The sequence below is a fragment of the Hemibagrus wyckioides genome, linkage group LG07 (genome assembly GCF_019097595.1).
Source record: "Hemibagrus wyckioides isolate EC202008001 linkage group LG07, SWU_Hwy_1.0, whole genome shotgun sequence".
Taxonomy (NCBI): domain Eukaryota; kingdom Metazoa; phylum Chordata; class Actinopteri; order Siluriformes; family Bagridae; genus Hemibagrus; species Hemibagrus wyckioides.
Genome location: NC_080716.1, coordinates 7,409,681 through 7,432,506, shown reverse-complemented (window position 1 = coordinate 7,432,506; position 22,826 = coordinate 7,409,681). Strand labels below are relative to the sequence as shown.

The window sequence follows — 22,826 nt, the reverse complement described above, 5'->3', positions numbered from 1 at the left end:
TTTAATCTGAATTCTCATTTGCAACTTTTTCATTCCATTAATCTATACTATATTGAACAATATGGCAGGATTTCCACTATTTTTTATGACTTTACGGACATAATGGAAGTCATAAGAGTAAGAAATGCTGACCTTTGATGATTTACGAGTTGGCCTTGCTTGGCTGCTGGGTGTAGATCTCACTCTGCCTTAGCCTCCGAAGCAGCGTGTTCACCTTTTTAGCAACATCTCAGCGTATTAAAAAGCTTAGCGCTTTCAGACCGAATCCAAAAATGCATGCTGACACTTTTAACAACACTTTTTCCTGTCATTTCATGATTTCCATAATCCTCAACAAATGGCTCACACTGGTGTCTACAGTGAGAACAATATTATCTACAATATTTTGATCATTCTTGCTCTTTTTATTCATGTTTAATCTTTTAGCAGTTCTGTGGGTAAAAATAGTGAAGTCTGACACACATTTATTTCTCCCCAGCTGAGGTGTAATGTAATAAATTTGCACTCATTAAATTAAGGGCAAAGTAGAATAATATACACTCATCATGCACTTTAATAGGAACACCTGAACACCTGCTTATCTATGCAGTTATTAATAAACCAATCATCTGGCAGCAGAACATCAAGAGATTTAGTTACAGATTGTGGAAAAACAAATTGTACAATTTTTCCAATCCCTGGAGATCAGTGGTTTCTGAAATCCTCAAACTAACCAGTCTGGTATTAATAACCATGCCATGGTTAGTCACAGAAATAACACTTTTATCTGAAGCTCTTGACCTGTACCTGCATGGGCTAATTGGATAACTGCATGAATGAGCAGGTGTAACGCTGTTCCTAATAAAGTGCACATTGAGCATAGTATCATTTTCTTTGTCTCTTGACATCTGAGTCTTATAACATGGTCTTTCAAATGAAGGGCAGAGCGCCCCGGCACTGTCTGTTTAAACAGTAATTTTATCAGCTCAAGAGGAATATAGTGTGTTTAGAAGAAGACGACATAGAAAAATCTTAGGTTAATTGAACCCATTTTATTTGCACTTAGAGCCAAGTGCAGCTTTTTTAACTCTTTAGCGTGCATTAAGAGGTTATTTCAAGAGGAGAAGACAGGAGTGTGTTGTGCAGTGTGTTGGTAAAGATAGGTTAGGGCAATAGCTGCTTAAATGGAATACCTGGTTAAATGGAATAAAAATTTTAAATTGCTTGTAAGCTAGGTGTGTTTGTGTGTGTGTGTGTGTGTGTATACACTGGCATTAGAGCTTCTGACATTGTAGGGACATTTTCCATATGGCACAATATTAAATTCTCCTGGGTGAAAGGTGAAATAGGATCGCAGAACTCCATTAAAGTGTTGTGTTTGACTGAACGTTAATTCAAGCACATATACACTACATACAGGCTGTAAAGCTGTTCTGTGATATTATTACAAATGCTTTAGAAATAAACCCAAACTGGACTAACAATATTCAGATTCAGTAATACAGTACCGTAGTAAAAGCCTTGTACAGTTGCTTGAAAAAGTGAGTCCAGACTCAACACAAAATGGCAGTTATGTCTGTTTCTATGAGCCCTTGAGATTTTTCCGCTTCCTTTTTTAAGCCTACAATGGACATAAAAAGTATACACAGCCCTGTTGGAATGGGATTTTGTTTGTGATGTTAAAAAATAAAACCAGGATAAATCATGTCAGAATTTACAACGTATAAAAACAAAGTACAAATCACTCAAACATTTTAGTTTAATTTAATAAACTGCTTGCATAACTGTTCACACCCTTAAACTCTTACTTTGTTGAAGCATCTTTTGATTTTATTCCACCACTCTGTCTTTTTAGCTAGGAGTCTATCAGTGTTGCACATCTTGACTTGGCAATATTTTCTTACTCCTTCTTGCCAAAACATTCTAGCTCCATCAGATTGTGTGGGTATCTCCTGTGCACAGCCTGCTTCAGGTCACCCCACACATATAAGTTGGATTTAGGTCTGGCTAGATCGTTCATTTTTTGATTTGGATGTACACTTTGGGTCGTTGTCATGGTGAAAGGTGAAATTCCTTTTCTTTTTCAGTTTACTAGCAGACACCAAATATTTAGCACTACAATTGGCTGCTATTTGCAGCTATTCGGGATTCTCATGATAAAAGCACCAGATCTGGCTGAAGTAAAGCAGCTCTAAGGGGTGATGCTACCACCACCATGCTACACTGAGGGTTTAGTCTTCTGTTGGTTATGAGAAAACATAGCTTTAGGTTTGGGGTGATTTAGTTTGGATGTTTTTTGTGAGAAATGGCTTCTGTGTAGTTTCCCGACCTTACAGCGCAGATGTGAAGAATATGAGAGATTGTTGTCACATGCGGAGAGTATTCAGTACATGTCAGAATTTCCTGCAGCTCCTTTAATGTTGTTTTGTTTTGTCGTTTTATAAATTTTAGAGGGACATCCTGTTCTCAGTGCTGTCAGTGTGGTGCTCCATGTTCTGTGTTTTTTGATTATAGTCTTTATGTTGTTCCGTGATATAGCTGATGTTTTGGAAATTCTGTTTTGGATGACCCAGGGTTAAGGATTCAAGTGTGAAAAGCCCTTTTGTGGACCATGGCTTCGGTCAGATGAAACTAAGAAGTCGTGAAGAAAATCTGGCCTGTTTGGTTGGTATAAAGTTTAGATGCTGCTTTTTATTAAGTAGCATTCAACTTGTACTTTTAGACTGTGGGGAAAAAATTGCCAATTCATTCTCTTACATTCTCATTCTCTTTCTTGGCTTTTTTGTGATAGATTTCTGCTTATTTTTCCCCTTCGTCTGCTAGATTTTCTTGCTATCAGTGTCATGTTAAATCATTACCCATCACTTTGGGGTTGCACAGCTTTGTCAAAAGCATTGAGCAGTTTGATCATTCCTGGAGAGTATCTTGCAGATGATCTCACCAGACTGTTTGAAGCTTGTGGAGGATTTGACTGGACTTTATGCATGCACTTGTCCATCTTTTGAAAAAACCTCACTGATTAGCACTTCTAACATTTGCCTTATCCTCAGATGCTGTTTACTGTAATGATTGGTGCTGTCACTGTAGTGCAGTTAGTATTGCAGATGAAGCTTTATATCATCCCAATCCTCCCACCAACCAGTCATTGGAGAACAGCAGATTAACCAGTTCATACCACCTCATACTTCAAAACACGAAGAAAGACGACTGCTGCACAGTGTGTGTAGTGATGTGTAGTGAAGGCTGGAGATATGTCTGTACAAACACAAACCATTTACCAGCACTGGATTGGTGTTTTGTAAGTGAAGGCCACTTTTGATTTTTTTTCCCAAGTCAGTGCTTTTAATTAATATTGCTATTAAGTTAAGTGTGTAAGATGAAGTAGGATTATTGTTGATTCCTTTACATTGTGATGGATTCATTTATATTAATGTTAGTAGATTATATCTGTAATGACTGCATTAACATTCAGTGTGATTTGTATACAGGCAGTAAGATGCAAGTGCTGAGTCTTTATTTAGATATTTGAGAGGATTGTACTCAAGAAGTCAAAGCTAGTGTCAGAACACAGAGTCACTGAAGGCAAATGTATACAGTGTGTATATATATATATATATATATATATATATATATATATATATATATATATATGTATAGAGAGAGAGAGAGAGAGAGAGCACAGCAAGCATGTAATGGCAAAGGTGTTAATGAGATGAGCAACTGAAAGAAAAAGACAGGAAGTAAGCAGAAGGTTTCAGCAAATATCATACAGAGCACAATTGTCCCTATTCTCTTTTGGAGGAATCTGGGTTGTCTGTCTAGACTCAGAGTCAGATCTTCGCTTAGCTAAAATTACCTGAAGTGGTATGTCTGTGCTCTTTCTGAAAAGGATTTAACCTCATTAACTAAATATGATTTAATGAGAGGTGGCACCAGTCTGGTATCCGGTATCAGTGTCGGGCCAGTACAGAGCAAAAATGCTGGACTGGATATCGAATGGAAAAAAGAAGGAATCCAGTTTGTAATAAACCTAACCTGAAATATCAGAGAACTATGTTTATAACAGTAAATAATAACAGTAGCCAAAGCTTCATACCAACTGTCCCCTCTGTGATATAGTTTACTGTCACTCTTATACGTGGCTATTGATGCAACGTGATGTTCGGACTCTCCATTTGATATCTCTACATTTTGACAAATAGGTTTGAGTACACTGCTGTACATTAAACACCATTACATTAGGTGTAATAAACATTTAAACTTAGCAATGGTTTTGTTGAGTAGAAATCAGCTGCTGGAAGATTCCTCCAAATCCTTACACTCTGCTGTTAGGGAGCACTTTGGCTTCCCGGAGGCTAGTCAGTTGGATAAACTACACAATCACAAAGCAATACACTCATACACAAGTCTCTCTGCTGCATTCAGGGAGCACTTCCTGGTTAATTCAGTCTGGGTTAAAGAAATGATTGTGTTTATTGGGAAGTATAAAGCTGCAGATATATGAGCTACCAATCGTTGACAGCACGGCTAGCTAACGGCACAATGGGAAATTAAAAATAAAAACCTGTGTTTCATACACGTCTCCTTCGAGAGTCACACCAGTAAAAGATAATGTTTAACTCTGCCCTAATCGAATGCAAAGCTTTTGTTGGGTTATATGCTGCTAAGATTCTGAATGGATCGCAAACAGGCTGTGCTATTTCAATTACAAGTCATTTTTTTAAAGCTTAGTAGTAAAAACGATATATTGAATATTGATACTTATACACTGAACACATTTCAGTATAATTTCAGTATAACTTTCATGATGACATAATAGCACTTCTCTGAAAGTTATACTGAAATTATGCTGAAATGTGTTCAGTGTATAAGTATCAATATTCAATATATTGTTTTTCTAGGTTTAATGTAAGTAATGCAGAGGATTAAGGACAAACTAGGGGTCGTGACCCCACATAAGGTTGCTTGAATTACAAATGTGATCACCAGAGAATGTTTCCTCTTTTGCTTATTTTATTTTTCAAATTAATATTAGAAATATCGAAGATGGAGTTTGTGTAATATTAATCAAAAATGTTTCAGTGAGTATTATTATTTTAGTCTTTCAATGCAGCATTAGCACAGTTCAGCAAATTTCCATTAAGTCAGTCTACTTCCATTAAACAAACTAGTGTTGTGTCTCAAATACTTATGTACTGTTCTAGACCAGTATTGAGTACTAAGATGAACCTCTCCTGTTGCATTCAGACCTACCAAAATGTCTGTTTTGCTTAGCAGCTTTCTGGATTTTGTAGATTAGGAAATATTTTTGAGTGTAATGTCAGAGTTTCACCTTGGTGGTAGAAAGTTTGAAAGAGAGGCAGAGCTCGCCAGTGTTTTTAACGCAGCTCTACCTGAAATCGCTAAACTGTAGGTTTCAGCTTGGTGACCCACGGACTGTGATGTTTTGGTTCTGATGAATGTCACTTTTAAATCCACGGGATATATGTAAGGTAAGCTGTGAGTGTGTGAGCAATGCCACTCTCTATACTGCTGCTTCGGGTCACACAAATCACACACCACACACAATGAGGCTGAGATATTTTCTTATAACGAAACAACACATCCCGCTAGACTGCTATGTATTGGCATGGAGTAACTTAAAGGAGAAGTTTACTTCCAGAGCAAAAATTTACAGATAATTTACTCACCCCCTTGTCATCCAAGATATTCATGTCTTTCTTTCTTCAGTTGTAAAGAAATTATGGTTTTTGAGGAAATCATTTCAGGATATAGTGGTGCCCCCGAGTTTGAACTTCCAAAATGCAGCTTAAATGCAGGTTCAAAGAGCTCTATATGATCCCGGCCGAGGAAGAAGGGTCTTATCTAGCGAAACCATCGGTCATTTTCTTAGAAAAATGAAAAGGAACTACAGACCCAGTGTTTACAAAGCGGACGTGCAGAGACCAAGGAAGTGCAAATAAGTCAAACGCTCTATACTAACAGAAAGGTACATATATTTCTGTGTCATTCCAAACGCAACAACTTCAGAGCGATACTTCTTCTCCACACTAGTAAACACTGGGTCTGTAGTTCTAAATTAAACGCTGAGGTATTACAGTAGAAATTACAAATTACTAAATTACAAATCTGAGCTATATTATAATAAATGTTGAGGGTGGTTAAGTTTGGGGGTTGCAGAAAATGTCCTATTCTGGGTCATGTGTCCCCCAAAAAATGGCAATTAGTGATTTAATGATGAAGTAATGTTACATCCTGAAATGTCCAGGTCACAATGTAGAAAACACTTCATTTGCTAGTTGCAGCATTTAGTATTGGGCAGTGGTGGCTCAACGGGTTAAGGGTCTGGGTTGTTGAACTGAAGGTTGGGGTTCAAGCTGCCACTGTTGGGCAATTGAGCATGGCCCTTAAACCTCTCTGCTCCAGGGGTGCTGTATTATAGCTGCCCCTGAGCTCTGACCCCATCTTCCTAAGCTGGGATAGGTGAAGAAAAGAATTCTACTGTACTGTAATGTGTGTGGTGATAATAATCCTGATCATTTTCTTCTGTTTGTTAATACAAAATGTCAAACGTCATTCGAAGCATTTGATGTTTTAGCAACAAAACTTAATTAATACAGAGGACATATGATCATTCTGTTATCTCTATGGAGAAGTGGAGGTGTGCTACCTTTAGACCATTTGATATCTTACTCTGCTTACAGTGTACAAAGCTGGTTCAAATGCCAGCGTGTTGATCTACTGGCACAGAAATGTGGAAATTTTACTGCAAATCATTCTCACTGAAGCGTCACCTCACCGTGTTCTCTAGGCTTCATGCAATGCAGGTTTAATGTTGTTCACCAACAGAAAAGAGGAGTCTTGCACAAAAAATCAGAGCTTCCCTATAGCTATAACATCAGGTTCAAAATGATAAATCAAGAGATTTGTGCAGGGAGTGTGGAATTGACGGCAATGATATGCAATTACAAGAAACCATTACAAGTATTTTTTTTCCATGTTCCTGAGGGGTCTGGCTGTGTCTCAGGAGCTATGCATAAAATACTGGCTCATTTTCAACTAATTAAAGTTTCTCCAGTGTTGGCTGTTTGTGCTCCATCACTGCCTGTTGTTGGATAGGGTTTTCATTCATAGACTGGACATTCGGGTTATAATGAGTGCTAAGTTGACTGCTCGGTATTAGCATTAAGAGAACGACTGTATTTTCCAGGCAGAAGAGTACATTTGCAGAATGAATAAATAAATAAATAATAACTGCTTGCATAATTTATCACTGACTGGTTTAGTTTATGGTTGAATCGAATCATCAGGTACTATTAAATCTTGCAACCTAAACGTATCTGTCAGTAATTTTAAGATATTTGGCACACGTATTTATGTTACCTCCAGGTATTTGTCATAGTAATGGTTCCCTTTCAAAGGGTGGTATCATTTAATATATTTTTTGTCTCTGTGACTCAGGGTTTGGAAAATGATTTGCATCAGTAATATAGTTGTTTGGTGCCACTGTTAGTGTGACGAATGTCTTGCAATTATTTGCCTTGTCTTTGAAATACGGTCATACATGCTGAGTGATGACTGTGCGTAATTGAGTCTGTTGAAAAAATACCTTTCCAGAGGCAAGATTTACCGGCATCGTTGTGGTTTTTAACAATGCACTTATAGCTTTATATTGTAAACATTCAAGTATCTACACGGAAAACCCTGCTTCATGTCTTCTCTGCTGCTGTTTAGCTGGGGTCATGTGAGGTTGTAATAATTAACATCTAAATTACAATGAAGGCCAGTGGAAGAGGTTTGTAACTTGCTGTTGTTGGCTATAGCTTTGTCCTGGTGTAATGGGAGGATGTGTGTACTAAACAGAAGCACTGGCATTGTTCAAGAACTGGAACAAATAAGAAAAGACAGAGGAAAAAAAACAACAAAAAAAACCCAAGACAAACAACAAAAATACCCAGTGGCCTTGAGATGAGACCAAGTGCTGTACAGAGACACGGTGCATTCAGTAGTCAGGACACTGGGCAGGGAGTCACCATTTTAATAGCTGTCTGTCTCTCAGTCACAAAATCCTCTCAGTGCACCGGAACATTCGCTTTCTAAAAAATTCCACAATGCACCACAACAACCAGAGAGCATCGCTCACCGTGTTCCCTCACTGCAAATGACGTAATGTTTTCTGAAGCCTCTCAGCTCTACAAATGTAAGTAGCCTCGTATTGTTGTTGTATCTCTCAGTTAAAATACTTACTTTATTTCATGTTCTGTATACAGTTTGATTGAGTCTAATGACTTTAAAGTGTTTAATGAATTAAACAAAAATCCACTAGAGTCTGCACTCCTGCTTGAAGAATCAGGACAGAACCACGTGTGATTAAGCGAACACATTTCTATGGCTTTCTAACTTAAATATTTTATGTGTTTGGCTTTTTGCAGTGACTGATGAAGAAATTAGAATGTCACTGGAAATTGAGTCATCAGTGTACGCCATATACTGACTCAAGAGCTAGGCAGCTTGGGAACTGATTGAGATGCAGCCTTGGAGATCTAACAAAGTTTCTAATGTTCAGCAAGCAATTTCTTGGAAACCCTAAAAGGCTCAGGCCATAAATATAAACAGGAAGTGTACATGCAGACTCTACACATTCCTTCCTGGCTACCATCTAATGTCAAATATGTAGAGTCAAAGTTTTTTTGTATTTGTAGAGTCTACAGGAAGCTGCTGTGTTTAGCTTTGTTTTGGATTTATTTCGTGCTATAAAAGGTATGTCAGGAAGAAGGCCACAGGAGTAATGTCATTTAGTATAGCGAGCTCTCATATGCCGTGAGTTATTGAACATGAGCGGAAGTCGTGCAGGGTAACGAGACTTGCAGTCCTTTATAAGCGGTCATGCTGTGTTGATCTCTGTTGCTTTAGATTGATTCCCAGTCCCCAAATGCTGCATTGATTTAAGGAAGCGTGTTCCTTTTTTTTATTTTTGACATTTTTTAGTCTTCCTTTTTTGAAGTGATCAGGGGATGGAGGAAAAAGTGAATACTTTTTTTTCTGCCTGAGTCACTCTGATGTCAGCTTTTCTCATCACCGGCTGGCTGACAGGTAGCCACCGCGAGCCTACCTTCTTCTGCTTGAGCAATTTTGGAAGATTACCTTCAATTTTCTTCTTAAGCCATGATTGTCTTAAAATGGGATAGCATGGGGGTGTTCTTGCTCGGTGAAGTTTTTCGTTTTGAAACGTCGTTGCTTATGCGGCTATTCTAGGAGCTGGTTGCAATTGTTCTCCCGCTGAAGATAAAGAGCCAGTCCTGTACTCACGATTGCTTTAGGGGGATTCTACGCAATAATCATAACACTTATTCACCACTGTTTATAGAAAGTAATCATAATGTGGTACGTTAGTCATAGAGAACATCTCACTATGCCTCTGTTTCAGAATACCACCCCCCTGGCAGCTGTATCGACAGGAAACAATGCGGCCGTGCCGTGCTTATTTTCAGCTACATAAATCCTCCCAAAAGAACTGTTCCCACCTGCACCAAATTACTGTTTCTCTACTCTTTCAGCCAAATTGTATGAAGAGTCAATAACTATGATCTGTGGGCTGAAGCAACATGGTGTAGCAGAAAAAAAGAGGATATTCTGTTGTTTTTTTTTACTGGCTGTGCTTAGAAACTAAGTCTCCTGGGGTCACCCTTTCACTACATCACCCTCTTCCAACTTGATCCCAGCTTATTAGAGTCCTCGACGGTTCTGGTTCAAAAAGGCAAACAAGCTTTCACTGCACCATCTGTTCTACACCACTGCTGAGCAATGGCACTACAGAAAAACAAGAAAAGCTTGCTTTAATTACATCTCCCAGCACTTTGACTACATCATTTATTCACAAAACTTGCAAAAAAGTAACAGCGGAATATGCATGTTATACAATATTATCGGCATCAAAACGCGCGCATTACAAACATGACTTGAAGTTTCTTTGTGGCATGTTAACTCTTAGAAATCAAACCTCCTTCAGCACTAGAGCCCTGCATTTTGACTATAGAGTACAATGGAACAAGTTATCATTCAAAAGTACTCTAAAAGTGCAGGCCTTTTCCTTTTTTTCCCTCTAATAAAGCGGCGGATAAGCCAGTTGAGACGTGAGTCTGGTATGATTGACACTTGCATTGTATTTTTAAACGCCATTGTGATCTGACCCTCACTGAATGCCCTTCATCAGTTTATATTAATTCTCTCATTCGCCTGCATTACTGTTTCTATAGTAACAGCTAGTGCACGTAATCTAAGTCTATTTTTGTTTAACATTATAAGTAAAACTTATAATTGTTGGGTTTGTGACTTTTAACACTTCTTAACAGTTGTGGAAGGAGTGTCGGTTGTATAGCGCTCTGTAACTGTGGTGCCTTAGAGTATTCAGGACAGATGAGTTTACTACTAAAGGCTATTAAATCTTGATTTCCACCGAAAGCTCTGGTCTATTTCCACTTTAACCGAACAGATTTTAACCAGCGCTGCGATGCACAGTAGTTGAAAGAGATGTGGCTCATCTGCTTGTGTTTAATTGAATTTTATGTATTATTTTAGAAATGGAAACCACATAGAATTCTCAGTCTCTCATGAGATCAGTTCTTCTCCTGTGAGCTCCACTGCCTGCATGATCTTCCATTGATGCCATATATTTAGACCTGCTCTCAAAAATGGTTTTAGAATAATCTGAAGATTACTGTGTATTTTTAGTACACAAAAAATGTGATGTATTTGCCACAAAGCTGGAAGCATAGTAGATCACAGGTCTCAAGCACAGGGTTTTAATTTGGTTAAGGTGTGTAATGTTGCGGTAAAGAACAGACAGGTGATATCACGTTTTTCAGAGAAAAAAGCCTATCCTTTTATTTTTCGACTTCTTTGTAATTAATTGCATATTTTTTTAATGTTGTAATTTAATGCTGCATATGTGAGATACAGTAAAACATAAAAGACAGATATTTGCTAGAAGTTATCTAGCCGGTTATTTCTAACGTTAAACATCGATACATCAGATCTATAAATGAAATGGAATAGTATGTGATTACGAGAATGGAGCATGGTGTATGCTCATTGTTTAAAGGAAATGATTCCGTGTAGCCCAGCCTCTTTTTACAATCTGCACTGATGATCACAAATATACCAAAAATATTCAACTCTGTAATCTTATACCTCGTTTTGTTTTTTTGCAGCAGCACAGTAGACTTCCTGAAGGCTAAATCCTTTGAGCACTTTTGAGAACCTAGACAATACTGTTAAGAATAGCTTTAATATAGCGGAGCTTCAGCAGTCTAGGCTTATCCAGCACCGCTCCACTATAGCTTGTCTTCCATCTTCACACACGTAGCATAACCTCTGAACACCTACAAGCTGTTTAAACAGGGTAAATGTGTACCAAAATTCTTCTGTTAAAGGTCAGAAATTGTCGAGAAGCAGAAGACATCTGACAGCCATGCCTCTGCTACGTGATTTTATTAACTGCTATTAATAGCACTGTCATTTAGAACAGTTTATACTAAAAGAAAGTTGTCTGCTGCCTCCACAAAGCAGCGCTGAAAAGCCTTGTTATGGCGTTGTAAATGGATGGCCTGCTTTCATCCTCTTGCTGTGTTTGCCTCCTGCTGGTATGAGCAAGCCACTGACATGCTTGCCTCGCTGTAGCTGTGTCTAAAACATTAGAAAATTACTATCGCTCTTCTACAGCTTTCTGAATCATCCTGAAAAAAACCTGCTTCTCCACAGCTTCGAGTCTCTCAGTCCTTCTGCGTCAGAGATGGGCTTTTCAGCGCATGATGTACAGCTATCACTCCAGCTCCCTGAGGATTGTGTACTTGTAGAATATGAAGATGCTTTTGATGTATAGCCTAAAGAAAAGCACTGTAGTAGATGTCAGAAAGATCATACTAGATCTCCTTACATTGCTCATTATACGCTGTAGGCTGCATTCAGACCCAAAGAGCTGAATTGTGAAGAACTCATTACTGTGTGCACTTGGATTGTGTGTGCAGTTAGTAGGCGTGATGAGGGTGATTTCCAAAGAATAAATGTGTGATAATTGTGTGAACTGTTAAAAGTGTAATTCATACGGTCTATGTGAACAAAAACCTCTTCTCAGGCTCTTTGAGTGTTAGAATAGAAGTGGCACATATGATATATGATAAGTGTTGAATAGACTGCATTTCTGCTGCGTTCTAAGTGGTAATTTGCAGGTTGCAGTCATTTCATTGGCCACCTTGGGGCATTTGACATGAAGTTTGGACTCCTCCATGATAGTGTGCCTTTAGTTTGCTCTGTTGGAGCATGTACTGTAGAAAGCTCCTGTAACCTCCTTATTGTTAAAATCTTGAGTGGCTACTGCTCCTGTTCCACTATAGCGACCTTCACACGATCATCCAACATGACTATAGCAGTAGCTTAGCAACAAGCTAGCAGACTGACTTTTGTGATAACTCTACAAAATGTTGATTACCTTCTCAAAGCAGCAATTAGCATGGTTAGTGTCATAGATTATCACAGCCTTGTGGATTTGACATCACTCCATAAACTAGGAAGTACCCGGTAGTTGAAAAGTTCAGGTTTGCAGCTGAGATTTCAAATTGGAATTTTTTTTTTCTCGCCTTGAAAGCAGCATAAAACTCAAGATGGCAAAATGGTAACCTTGATGCTGAAACTGTTTTTTTTCCCAGCTGTTTTATGTCACACAAAACTGAAAATGTGCTCATTTAACTGTGCACATTTAACTTTTCCCTCCAAGGCTACTGTAATTCTGAGCTCACTAATTAAAATCTTAATATTTAAATATTTTGGGTTTATTTGTGCACTCCTCTAAAGCAAATACGCTCATGAATTAAACTGACCAAGCACTCGTCTGCTGCTGTTCCAGCTCACTTAGTGCTGGGAGAGTTTTTCCACCTGAAACATTTTTCCCCATTTATCATCTGAAACAGCATGCAGCATGAAATGTGGTATATAATATTGTTTCTGATTGACACCCTTTCCTCTTTCCTCCAGCTCTTTCAATTGCATTAAACAAGTCGCCTCTAGAGAGGAATGTGGATGATTTATACAATTAATTATTTCAGAATTCAATGTTGCCGGAAAATAACATTCCACATTTTGTGTATGTTGACAGTGTTTACTTTACTATCAGGAATGTCAGGATGAAAAATTGTTTCTGCAAGAAACTGATCAGACATCGGACTTCTCGGCTGGTCAGCAGCGTAGATATGGCACACGGGAATCAGATGTAAAGCCACAATTTTGGAAAAACACGTGCACTTAATTCAACTCTCTACATGACTCTACATTCTTAAAGTGTACAGCGTGAACCTAGATATTTGTAGGATAGCAGGGTCTCTCTATACGCTAATACTTAATATTAAATATTAGTAAAGCCCACCAGTTTGCCACTGCTGGGCACTGGAGCAGTGGCTTAAAATGAGCTAAATGTAATTCTCCCTGAATAAAGGCATCTATCAAACGGCATAAATATAAACTCTGTCAAAGTGGCCTACTGAGAAACTGATCATTTTCTATTCCAAAAAAAAAATCTTAAAATGCTAACATTGTCTAACATTTCCAGTATTCCACACTTCATTATTATTCACACGTTTTAACATTTTATGACAAAGCTAATGGTTTATTTACATTTTTGTTAGTGTTGGAGAGTTTGCGTGCTGTAAAAAAAAATCTAACTGGAAATGATTAGTGTGGAAGAAAAAGAGCCTGCATATATATTAGATTATATATATTATATATTATAGATCATATTATATTTTTCCAGCTGGTGTGCCCTCCGCATACAGAAATTGAACTAGATGAAAATATAGTGGTTTTTATGCTGTGAGGTCTTCCATGAGCCTCACTGGTGCAAATTTATTCAGTAATCCAAAAAAAACCTGATGGAATGTAAATGGTGGAAAGTCTCATTTGCACCACATTTTCAACTGGTCTCTGTACACCGGAGGTGTTAATTTAACGCTCATGAGTTCTCTCTTGAACATTGTTGGCTGCCACACGATGATTGAAGGAGGACACTCCGTTCCGGCCTCGGTGTCTCTCAGTAGATTCCTGACTGGCTGTTACATCGCATAGTCAGACAGAAAATTAGCCTGGGCATGGATAATAACACCGCTGGAATATTCTGATTGGACATTCTGACCACATTTTTAAATGAAGCTGGCTCTTTCTTCACTGAACACTTTAGCAAATGAACCTTCAAGCAATGAAATGAGCTCAGCAAAGACTAGAATGCACATGTTGAGGCACAAACCCTTAATGTTATCGTGTCTCTAAAGACACGCTGACTTGAGTGAAACTCTCAGTTCAGTAGGACAGTCACAAGATCCTGCCTTTATTACACAGGTAAAATGACACGTGAAAAAATTAGCGATTTATCTGTTGACCTCATTCTTCCAGACGATGCATTTTACATGAACTCAAGGAATGGACCAGTGATCACATGACCATGAAGGCCCACTTTCATCATCTTCCTCTGAGCTAATCATCCAACATGCAATATTAAACACAGCCTTAACAAATTAGCATTTGCTAGCTGTTGCATTTAATGCTCCTGGTGTTGGATGGCATGGTAAAGCAGGTCTGACTTTGACTGATTGCTCGCTTTTGCACTGTTATTCAGGGGGAAAATTGGCACCATCAGTGAAATATACCTTGAAACAAGCCAGCGAAAATAAAATTTGATCTTCAGGGGACGTGAGTGACTGCGTGCCTGAGATTACTGAAAGTTTAATAGATGCCAAATCATGTTACAAACAAGATAAACTGATGAAATTTTAACACTTTGCAGAATCATTTGCAGCATGTTTCACTAGATTTCTTTAAACATTTATCTTCATCATTATAGACGGTGTCCCAAAAGCCTCCATACACAGGGGAAATGAGCACTTTTTTTTTTAATTTTTATTTTTTTTAGCAAAATGTAACTTTATCTACAAAATATCCTAATTTCTAATACCCCCAATGTATGGAGACATTTGAGATACCCTTTAGTTAGGGTGTCTCAACATTTCTATTTAGAAATGTTTTCATTTAATGTACTTCCAATCCATAGGTTCACTTCAAATTTACACACATTATGTCATTTGACTTTGTGCTTATGTAAATGTTTTCAAAGAAGTATATGTTCATAAGTATAAATAAAAAGATATTTAAAACGTATGGTAGATGATGGTACCTCTGGTTCAGTTTTGGCCCATATCTCTTCACAAATCATCTATTTGTGATCATTTTTTAATTCCATTCAGTTTATGCACATCCTTCTGATGGACTCACAATTTTCAAATCTTCTATAAATAAAGTCAGAAGACCTTCTATTTAAAAAAAACCAGTGCTGCTATAGAATGAATGTATGATTAGGGTCGTTGTCTCGTTAAAACTTTCATCATCTTCCCAGATTCACAGAAACGTTGTTATGTAAATCTCATGTGTGAATATGCAGGAAAGTAAATCAGATAACAACAAAAAAAAATCACTCAATACAAGTAACTGGAATAATGACTTTTGGCTTTACTTAAATCTTTAGTTAAAGGATATCATAACATGAATTGATGTACATTTTTATAGATAATTATATAGTATGTTTAGCAGCAACAGTTTGTTTGGAAAGGTTGTTGACTGTTTGACAGATGGAGGTGTAGGAGGAAGCTGAGTAATAAGCAAAGAGTCCAAAGACAGCAGATTGAGAATGACACAGTTTACTTCTTTGGTTCTTCATTCTTAATTCCTGTGGTTGTAATGCTGAAAAAAATCAGCAAACTTCATAACTACCAATCCACCTTCCTAACTACATCTCAACTTCCTAACTACATCCCACCTTCATAACTACCAATCCACCTTCCTAACTACATCTCAACTTCCTAACTACATCCCACCTTCATAACTACCAATCCACCTTCATACAGTAACTACATCTCAACTTCCTAACTACATCCCACCTTCATAACTACCAATCCACCTTCATACAGTAACTACATCTCAACTTCCTAACTACATCCCACCTTCATAACTACCAATCCACCTTCATACAGTAACTACATCTCAACTTCCTAACTACATCCCACCTTCATAACTACCAATCCACCTTCATACAGTAACTACATCTCAACTTCCTAACTACATCCCACCTTCATAACTACCAATCCACCTTCATACAGTAACTACATCTCAACTTCCTAACTACATCCCACCTTCATAACTACCAATCCACCTTCATACAGTAACTACATCTCAACTTCCTAACTACATCCCACCTTCATAACTACCAATCCACCTTCATACAGTAACTACATCTCAACTTCCTAACTACATCCCACCTTCATAACTACCAATCCACCTTCGTACAGTAACTACATCTCAACTTCCTAACTACATCCCACCTTCATAACTACCAATCCACCTTCATACAGTAACTACATCTCAACTTCCTAACTACATCCCACCTTCATAACTACCAATCCACCTTCATACAGTAACTACATCTCAACTTCCTAACTACATCCCACCTTCATAACTACATCCCACCTTCGTACAGTAACTACATCTCAACTTCCTAACTACATCCCACCTTCATAACTACCAATCCACCTTCATACAGTAACTACATCTCAACTTCCTAACTACATCCCACCTTCATAACTACGTCTTAACTTCCTAACTACATCCAACCTTCATAACTACATCTCAACTTCCTAACTACATCCAACCTTCATAACTACATCTCAACTTCCTAACTACATCCAACCTTCATAACTACATCTCAACTTCCTAACTACATCCCACCTTCATAACTACATCTCAACTTCCTAACTACATCCAACCTTCATAACTACATCTCAACTTCCTAACTACATCCAACCTTCATAACTACATCTCAACTTCCTAACTACATCCAACCTTCATAACTACATCTCAACTTCCTAACTACATCCAACCTTCGTAACTACCATTCCACCTTCATAACTACATCTCAACTTCCTAACTACATCCAACCTTCATAACTACATCTCAACTTCCTAACTACATCCACCCTTCATAACTACATCTCAACTTCCTAACTACATCCAACCTTCGTAACTACCATTCCACCTTCATAACTACATCTCAACTTCCTAACTACATCCAACCTTCATAACTACATCTCAACTTCCTAACTACATCCAACCTTCGTAACTACCATTCCACCTTCATAACTACCATATCGCCTTCATAACTACATCTCAACTTCCTAACTACATCCCACCTTCATAACTACCATTCCACTTTCATATCTACCACATCAACTTCACAACTACATCTCAATTTCCTAACTACATCCCACCTTCATAACTACCATATCACCTTCATAACTACATCTCAACTTCCTAACTACATCCCACCTTCATAACTACCATTCCACTTTCATATCTACCACATCAACTTCATAACTACATCTCAACTTCCTATCTACATCCCACCTTCATAACTACCATTCCACCTTCATAATTACCATATCACCTTCATAACTACCACATCACCTTCATAACTACATCTCAACTTCCTAACTACATCCCACCTTCATAACTACCATATCACCTTCATGCTTATCATATCACCTAAATAACTACCATTCCACCTTCAGAACTACCATACTACCATTCCCGAACTACCAACTACCATTCCACCTTCATACTCACCATTCCACCTTCATAACTACTATTCCACCTTCATACTCACCATTCCACCAATAACTACCATTTCACCTTCATAACTACCATATCACCTTCATAACTATCATTCCACCCTCAGAACTACCATTCCACTTTCATAACTACAACGCCATCTTCACTAACTACTATTCCACTTTCATAACAATCATCCTACATTCATACCTACCATTTCACTTTCTCTACCATCGCACCATAATCTGCTGGTTGGAAGGGTTCCAAGAAAGAAGTACTTTTGTGCATGAGAGCAACCAAGAAAATGTAGCTACTGAGATACAATTAAAATCTGTCTTGTAGTTAGATGAGGATGAAACAGAATGCATCAAACTTTAAAACATGGTGCTTTGGTCCAGGGGCTTTTGTGAAGCCTGATGTATCATTAATTTTACAGGATGATTTGGCCTAAACCAGTTTGCCAATGGCTTTCACAGCTTCAGTTTCCAGTTTCCAGTTGAAGGTTCCAGTTATGAAGTTAAGTTTATGTAGCAGTAACTCTCAGTGGCCTCATTATCAAGTACGTCTGCTATATAGTTGCACTGCATCAGATGCAGCAGTGTGGCTGGAATTTTTAAACACCTCCATGTCACTGCTAAGCTGGGAATAGCCTTCTAGAAAGATTTAGCTAACAGTCAGCTGCATTAACCATTATAGAGGCACAAGGTCAAGCATCTCTCTCCCTTCCCACAGAATCTCTGTGGGGTGAGCATGACTACATCTACTAAAAGCAACTGCAAAGCAGAGACCTGCTTGTGTTTATGAGATGGCAACCAAGACCTTGGTTTCCACTGCTGCTTTGCTGGTGCTCAGAACATCCTGACAGTTTCCTGACCCTGCAGATCTGCTTCAAATGAGTTTTGGCAAAAAAGTTTGTGTACTGATTGTATTACTTCATTTACCCAGCACTTTGCTTGTTTCCTAAGACATTCTCATTTTTTCGTGGACTGCCAAACAGTCAGGATCTATACTACAAATTTGTATGTGGCGACTGACACTGTACACATTGGCTCCATGCTTGGCATCTCTTAGCCTTATTACTACCTTTCTAAAGGGGGCAAAGCATCTGCTGGTGGTAGGACCTTCCCCTCTTTGACCTCCTTAATGGCCTCCTTTATCAGCTTTTACTGGTTGCCTTGGAATCTTTGAAAATGGCCTACTGCAACCCACTGGCCAAAAGAGTTGCATAATTCTGGCAACAGTCAGAACTATCCAGGGTGGGGTCACCTTGTGGTTGAATTTCGGATTTCTGCCCAAGGTTGTATCACCCAACTTTGAGAATCAGTGTAAGTTGACCTTGAAGACCTAAATGAAGGTGAGCCTGCAGAGCATTCCATACTGTGAGTGGTATGTTCACTGTAGAATTATTTACACTGGATGGCAGAAACCCAATCTTCAGACCATTACTACTGCTGCAATGAAGAAACAACACAGTGGGCTCTCCGTGGACTGGATGGGACAGATACCCAACCCCGTCTGTGACCTGCCACTTTCAATTGTCACAGTAGTCAGTATGAAATAATGAAATGTTTCTGCTGTTTGCCCAGACGATGTAGAGCTTGTGAGCAGTTAATTAGGGTTAATTAGGAAGAATATGGGCAGTTATAGTTCACTGGTTAAGTCGTTGGAATACTGATAGAAAGGTTGTTTGTTCAAATCCCAGAGTTGCCAAGCTGGGGCCTGGGGCAAGACCCTTAACCCTCAACTGCTCGCTTGTATAAGTGAGAGAAATGTAAGTCTTTTGGGATAAGAGCATCTGCCAAATGCCAGAAATAAAAATGCTTCATCTTTTTAATGGTGAGATGTGTTTGTTCTTGAGAATATATTTTTTGTTCTATCGGAATTTCTGCTCATCTTGCACGTGGGCTGTGTGCAGATTTTTGCATAAATATATCCATAAATTGTTGTAATGTCTGGCCACATCTTCAGTTTCTTCTTGAATGCCTGACTTCTAGATCATTTTACAATATCATATTGACATTTAGAACAAGACACAAAATGAGGTCAAGTCTTTTTCCCAGTAGTAATTACAATATTGCATATGGATTTTTTTTAATCAGCTTTAATTAATTGGCAAGCGCTTTTGAAATAACTGTTAATCAACAAAATAATAAAATCCAAATAACATCTGACTAATTTGGAAATTTTAGAGAAAAGCATGAAGGCAATGTGGATAGGCAAGGGCCAAATAGAGGAACAGCAGTAATTATTTGCAGCAGTAATTATTTGGGTTTGTTAGAACATTTTTCCCATATGTTCCATCATTAATAATAGTGTCACAGCAAAACAGGCCTGTGGGAGTGTGAGGAGAAGTGCAAGCACACAAGTGTCGTCATTTGTGTCGGTTAAACAAGCTCAAGAGGCATTTTGAATAGATTAACTTACCAAGGTGTTTTTCCAAACCCAAGCAGAGGTGTAAAAGTTTGGAAGGAAAAAAAGTGAGAGTTTTATTAATCACACAATAATTAATTATAGTAATTATTTTGATTAATTATTTTTAGTAATTATAAGAATTATGTCAGCTATTACACAAAACTTGAATAAACAAAACACTTAACACTATTTAATATCACTAAATCCACATTTAGACAATCTCTTAGTCAGTGCGTTCATAAATGTGACTCGTCTCATGCTTCATAGCCTTTCTATCATGTGTGATATTTCTGGCGCTGTGGAGATGCTTTTAAAGTTCATTGCACTGTTCACAGCTCTAGTTTAGTCACAGTTCCCTTTTCACATGTTTTGTGTCTAAAACACGTCTTTCTAACAACACAGTGCTGCCATTATTCAGCAAAATTTAGCTAATTCACATTTGCCTCTCTGACTACAGACCCCACTTCTACATGGAGAACTATTGTCTTGTGTCTCCTAATGCATTTTAATTATATGTCTGTACCTTTACCGTGTAGTACTTGTTTTCTCCTCCTTTCTGTCAGACCAAACAGCACTCTGAAGTCTCGCCTACATTTTAAAGTGCTTTGGTGGATCCAAATGCCTTCAGTTTTGGAGATCTTGCACTTATATGATGAATTTATATTCATCATATCTGGCTGCAAAAATTAAAAAACAAAAACAAGTCTTTGAGCTTGAAATACAGGCATAACATGTTTTCAAGTCTAGTATCTGCATATGACAGCAAACAGTGATGCAAAAAAAAATGCTTTCACAAATAGATGTTATTACATTGATTACATTGATACTTGATTGAGATTGACAGGAAAGAACAAGCTTATTATGCATTTTTGGCATCTCCTACTGGCTAGCAGTTCTTTAGGTCTTTTGATTACACTATGTAACAAATTTTTACTTTTTTCTTGTTCCTGGGAAATAAGTGTTATTTCCCCGTTCTTTGTAACCCAAATAAAGAGGAAAAAACCCATCTTAGCCATGAAAGTTTTGGTTAGTTTTGGGCAGTTTTTTTTTTTTTTAGTAAAATGGGTTAATTTTGAGGTTTTTTGTTCTCTTAAAAGCCCAAACCCAAACTTCAAGGGGCTTAACGGCTATTTTTTTAAATCATTTTCCATCAAGAGTAATTGGAAAATGTCATTCACTACCCAGGGACAAAAATCGTGTTACATAGTGTTATTTATGTCACACTTTTTATGGTTAATAATCTCAGTACTAAACTATCTGCAATCTCTATTTGTGTTGTTTTTATATTTTACCTCTAGTTGCACTTGACTTTTGCTTCTACATGACCATTTTTCCCATTATTAGTACCTTGCAAAGTGTTTTGAGGTCTCTGTGTATGAAACAGCAATCTTTATATTATGCATAAATAATTACTAAGAGCAGCAGCATGTTTGTGTTTTGCAGAGATTTCAGGGAGCTCAGAGGATATAGCCTTGGTGCGCTGGAGGCAGCAGTGGCTGGAGAACGGGACGCTGCTTTTCCACATCCACCATCAGGACGGCAATCAGAATGCAGCGGGCTTGGACACCACCGAAGACCCAGCTAGTGACACTGCAGCGGAGGAGGAGCTGCGCATTCTGCACATCTCTGTGATGGTAGGCCCTGCACGCTAGACAGGAAAAAAAGAAAAAAACGTGCCATTTCGATTCAGCTAATCTGATTTAGCTCTGCTTTCTGATGTGTGCCCTATCAGGCAGAGCTGTAATAATGATACTAATAATCCACAATAACACTAACAAACAGGCAGCATGGTGGCGCCGCAGGTAGCACTTCCACCTCAAATCGCCAGGGTTCCCAGTTCCATCCTGAGCTTTGGTTACTGTTTTGATTTTCTGTCCATGCGCTAGCTGTGTCTGTGTGGGTTTCTTCCAAAACATGCTGGCGGGTAATTTGGCAACTCTAAATTTCCCCCATGAATGATTGATGAATAATGAACAGCTACAAACAACGGCAAGGAATGAGGCAGGGTTACTGCAAATGGACCTCGACATATCAGAAAAGTACACAGAGAATATAAGAATATATATATATATATATATATATATATATATATATATATATATATATATATATATATATATAGTAGCTTGTAACGCACAAGAAGTGTGTATAATGTGGCTACATTTTTAACAAAGACAGGATGCTCACTATATTTCGTTTGGGGTAGAACGAATAAACAGTAATCAGGGAGAAGCAGCAAGTGTTGCCTAATTAGTTTCAAATGAGAAGATTGTCAGTGAACGTAGTCAGTTAGTATGATAGTAGACCAATTCAGTTATTCCTAATTTAAATGCTTTCAGAAAATTGTTTATATTCATACCATTTTTCAGCTTTCATATCCTTCAAAGTAAATAACATGCTCCACATATCCACATAACATGGTTTTCCTCAGCTAGGTCACATTTTCTCCGCCTACAAGCAGGAAGAGAAAAATCAACAACTCTTATATATTTAATTTTCACCCAACTCTCATATACCTTCACTCTCAGACACAGTTTAGTAAACCTAACTTCTCATTTTACACTCTCCTTCCCTCTGCTCAGCAAGAGCTGCAGTTTTCCCACTGAGTGCAAGTGTGTGTTATTGTGAGTTGGGAGATAGAAAGATTAGCGACAGGGTGAACAGATGGCTGACTGCATCTTGTGTCTCGGCCGGTGGGCCGCTTGCTAAGTTCTGCCCCTTCCAAAAATTGTGTACTTT

At 38.1% G+C, this 22,826-nt stretch overlaps 1 protein-coding gene across 5 annotated transcripts in view; it reads left to right on the top strand.

Moving 5' to 3' along the window:
- Window positions 1-22,826, top strand: part of astn1 (astrotactin 1) — a 223,908-nt gene that overhangs the window by 26,693 nt on the left and 174,389 nt on the right. For all 5 annotated transcript variants that reach the window (XM_058395830.1, XM_058395827.1, XM_058395829.1 and 2 more), the window contains exon 2: window positions 21,531-21,721. In XM_058395830.1, coding sequence (XP_058251813.1) covers window positions 21,531-21,721 — 191 coding nt within the window. The remainder of the gene's footprint in view (window positions 1-21,530; window positions 21,722-22,826) is intronic.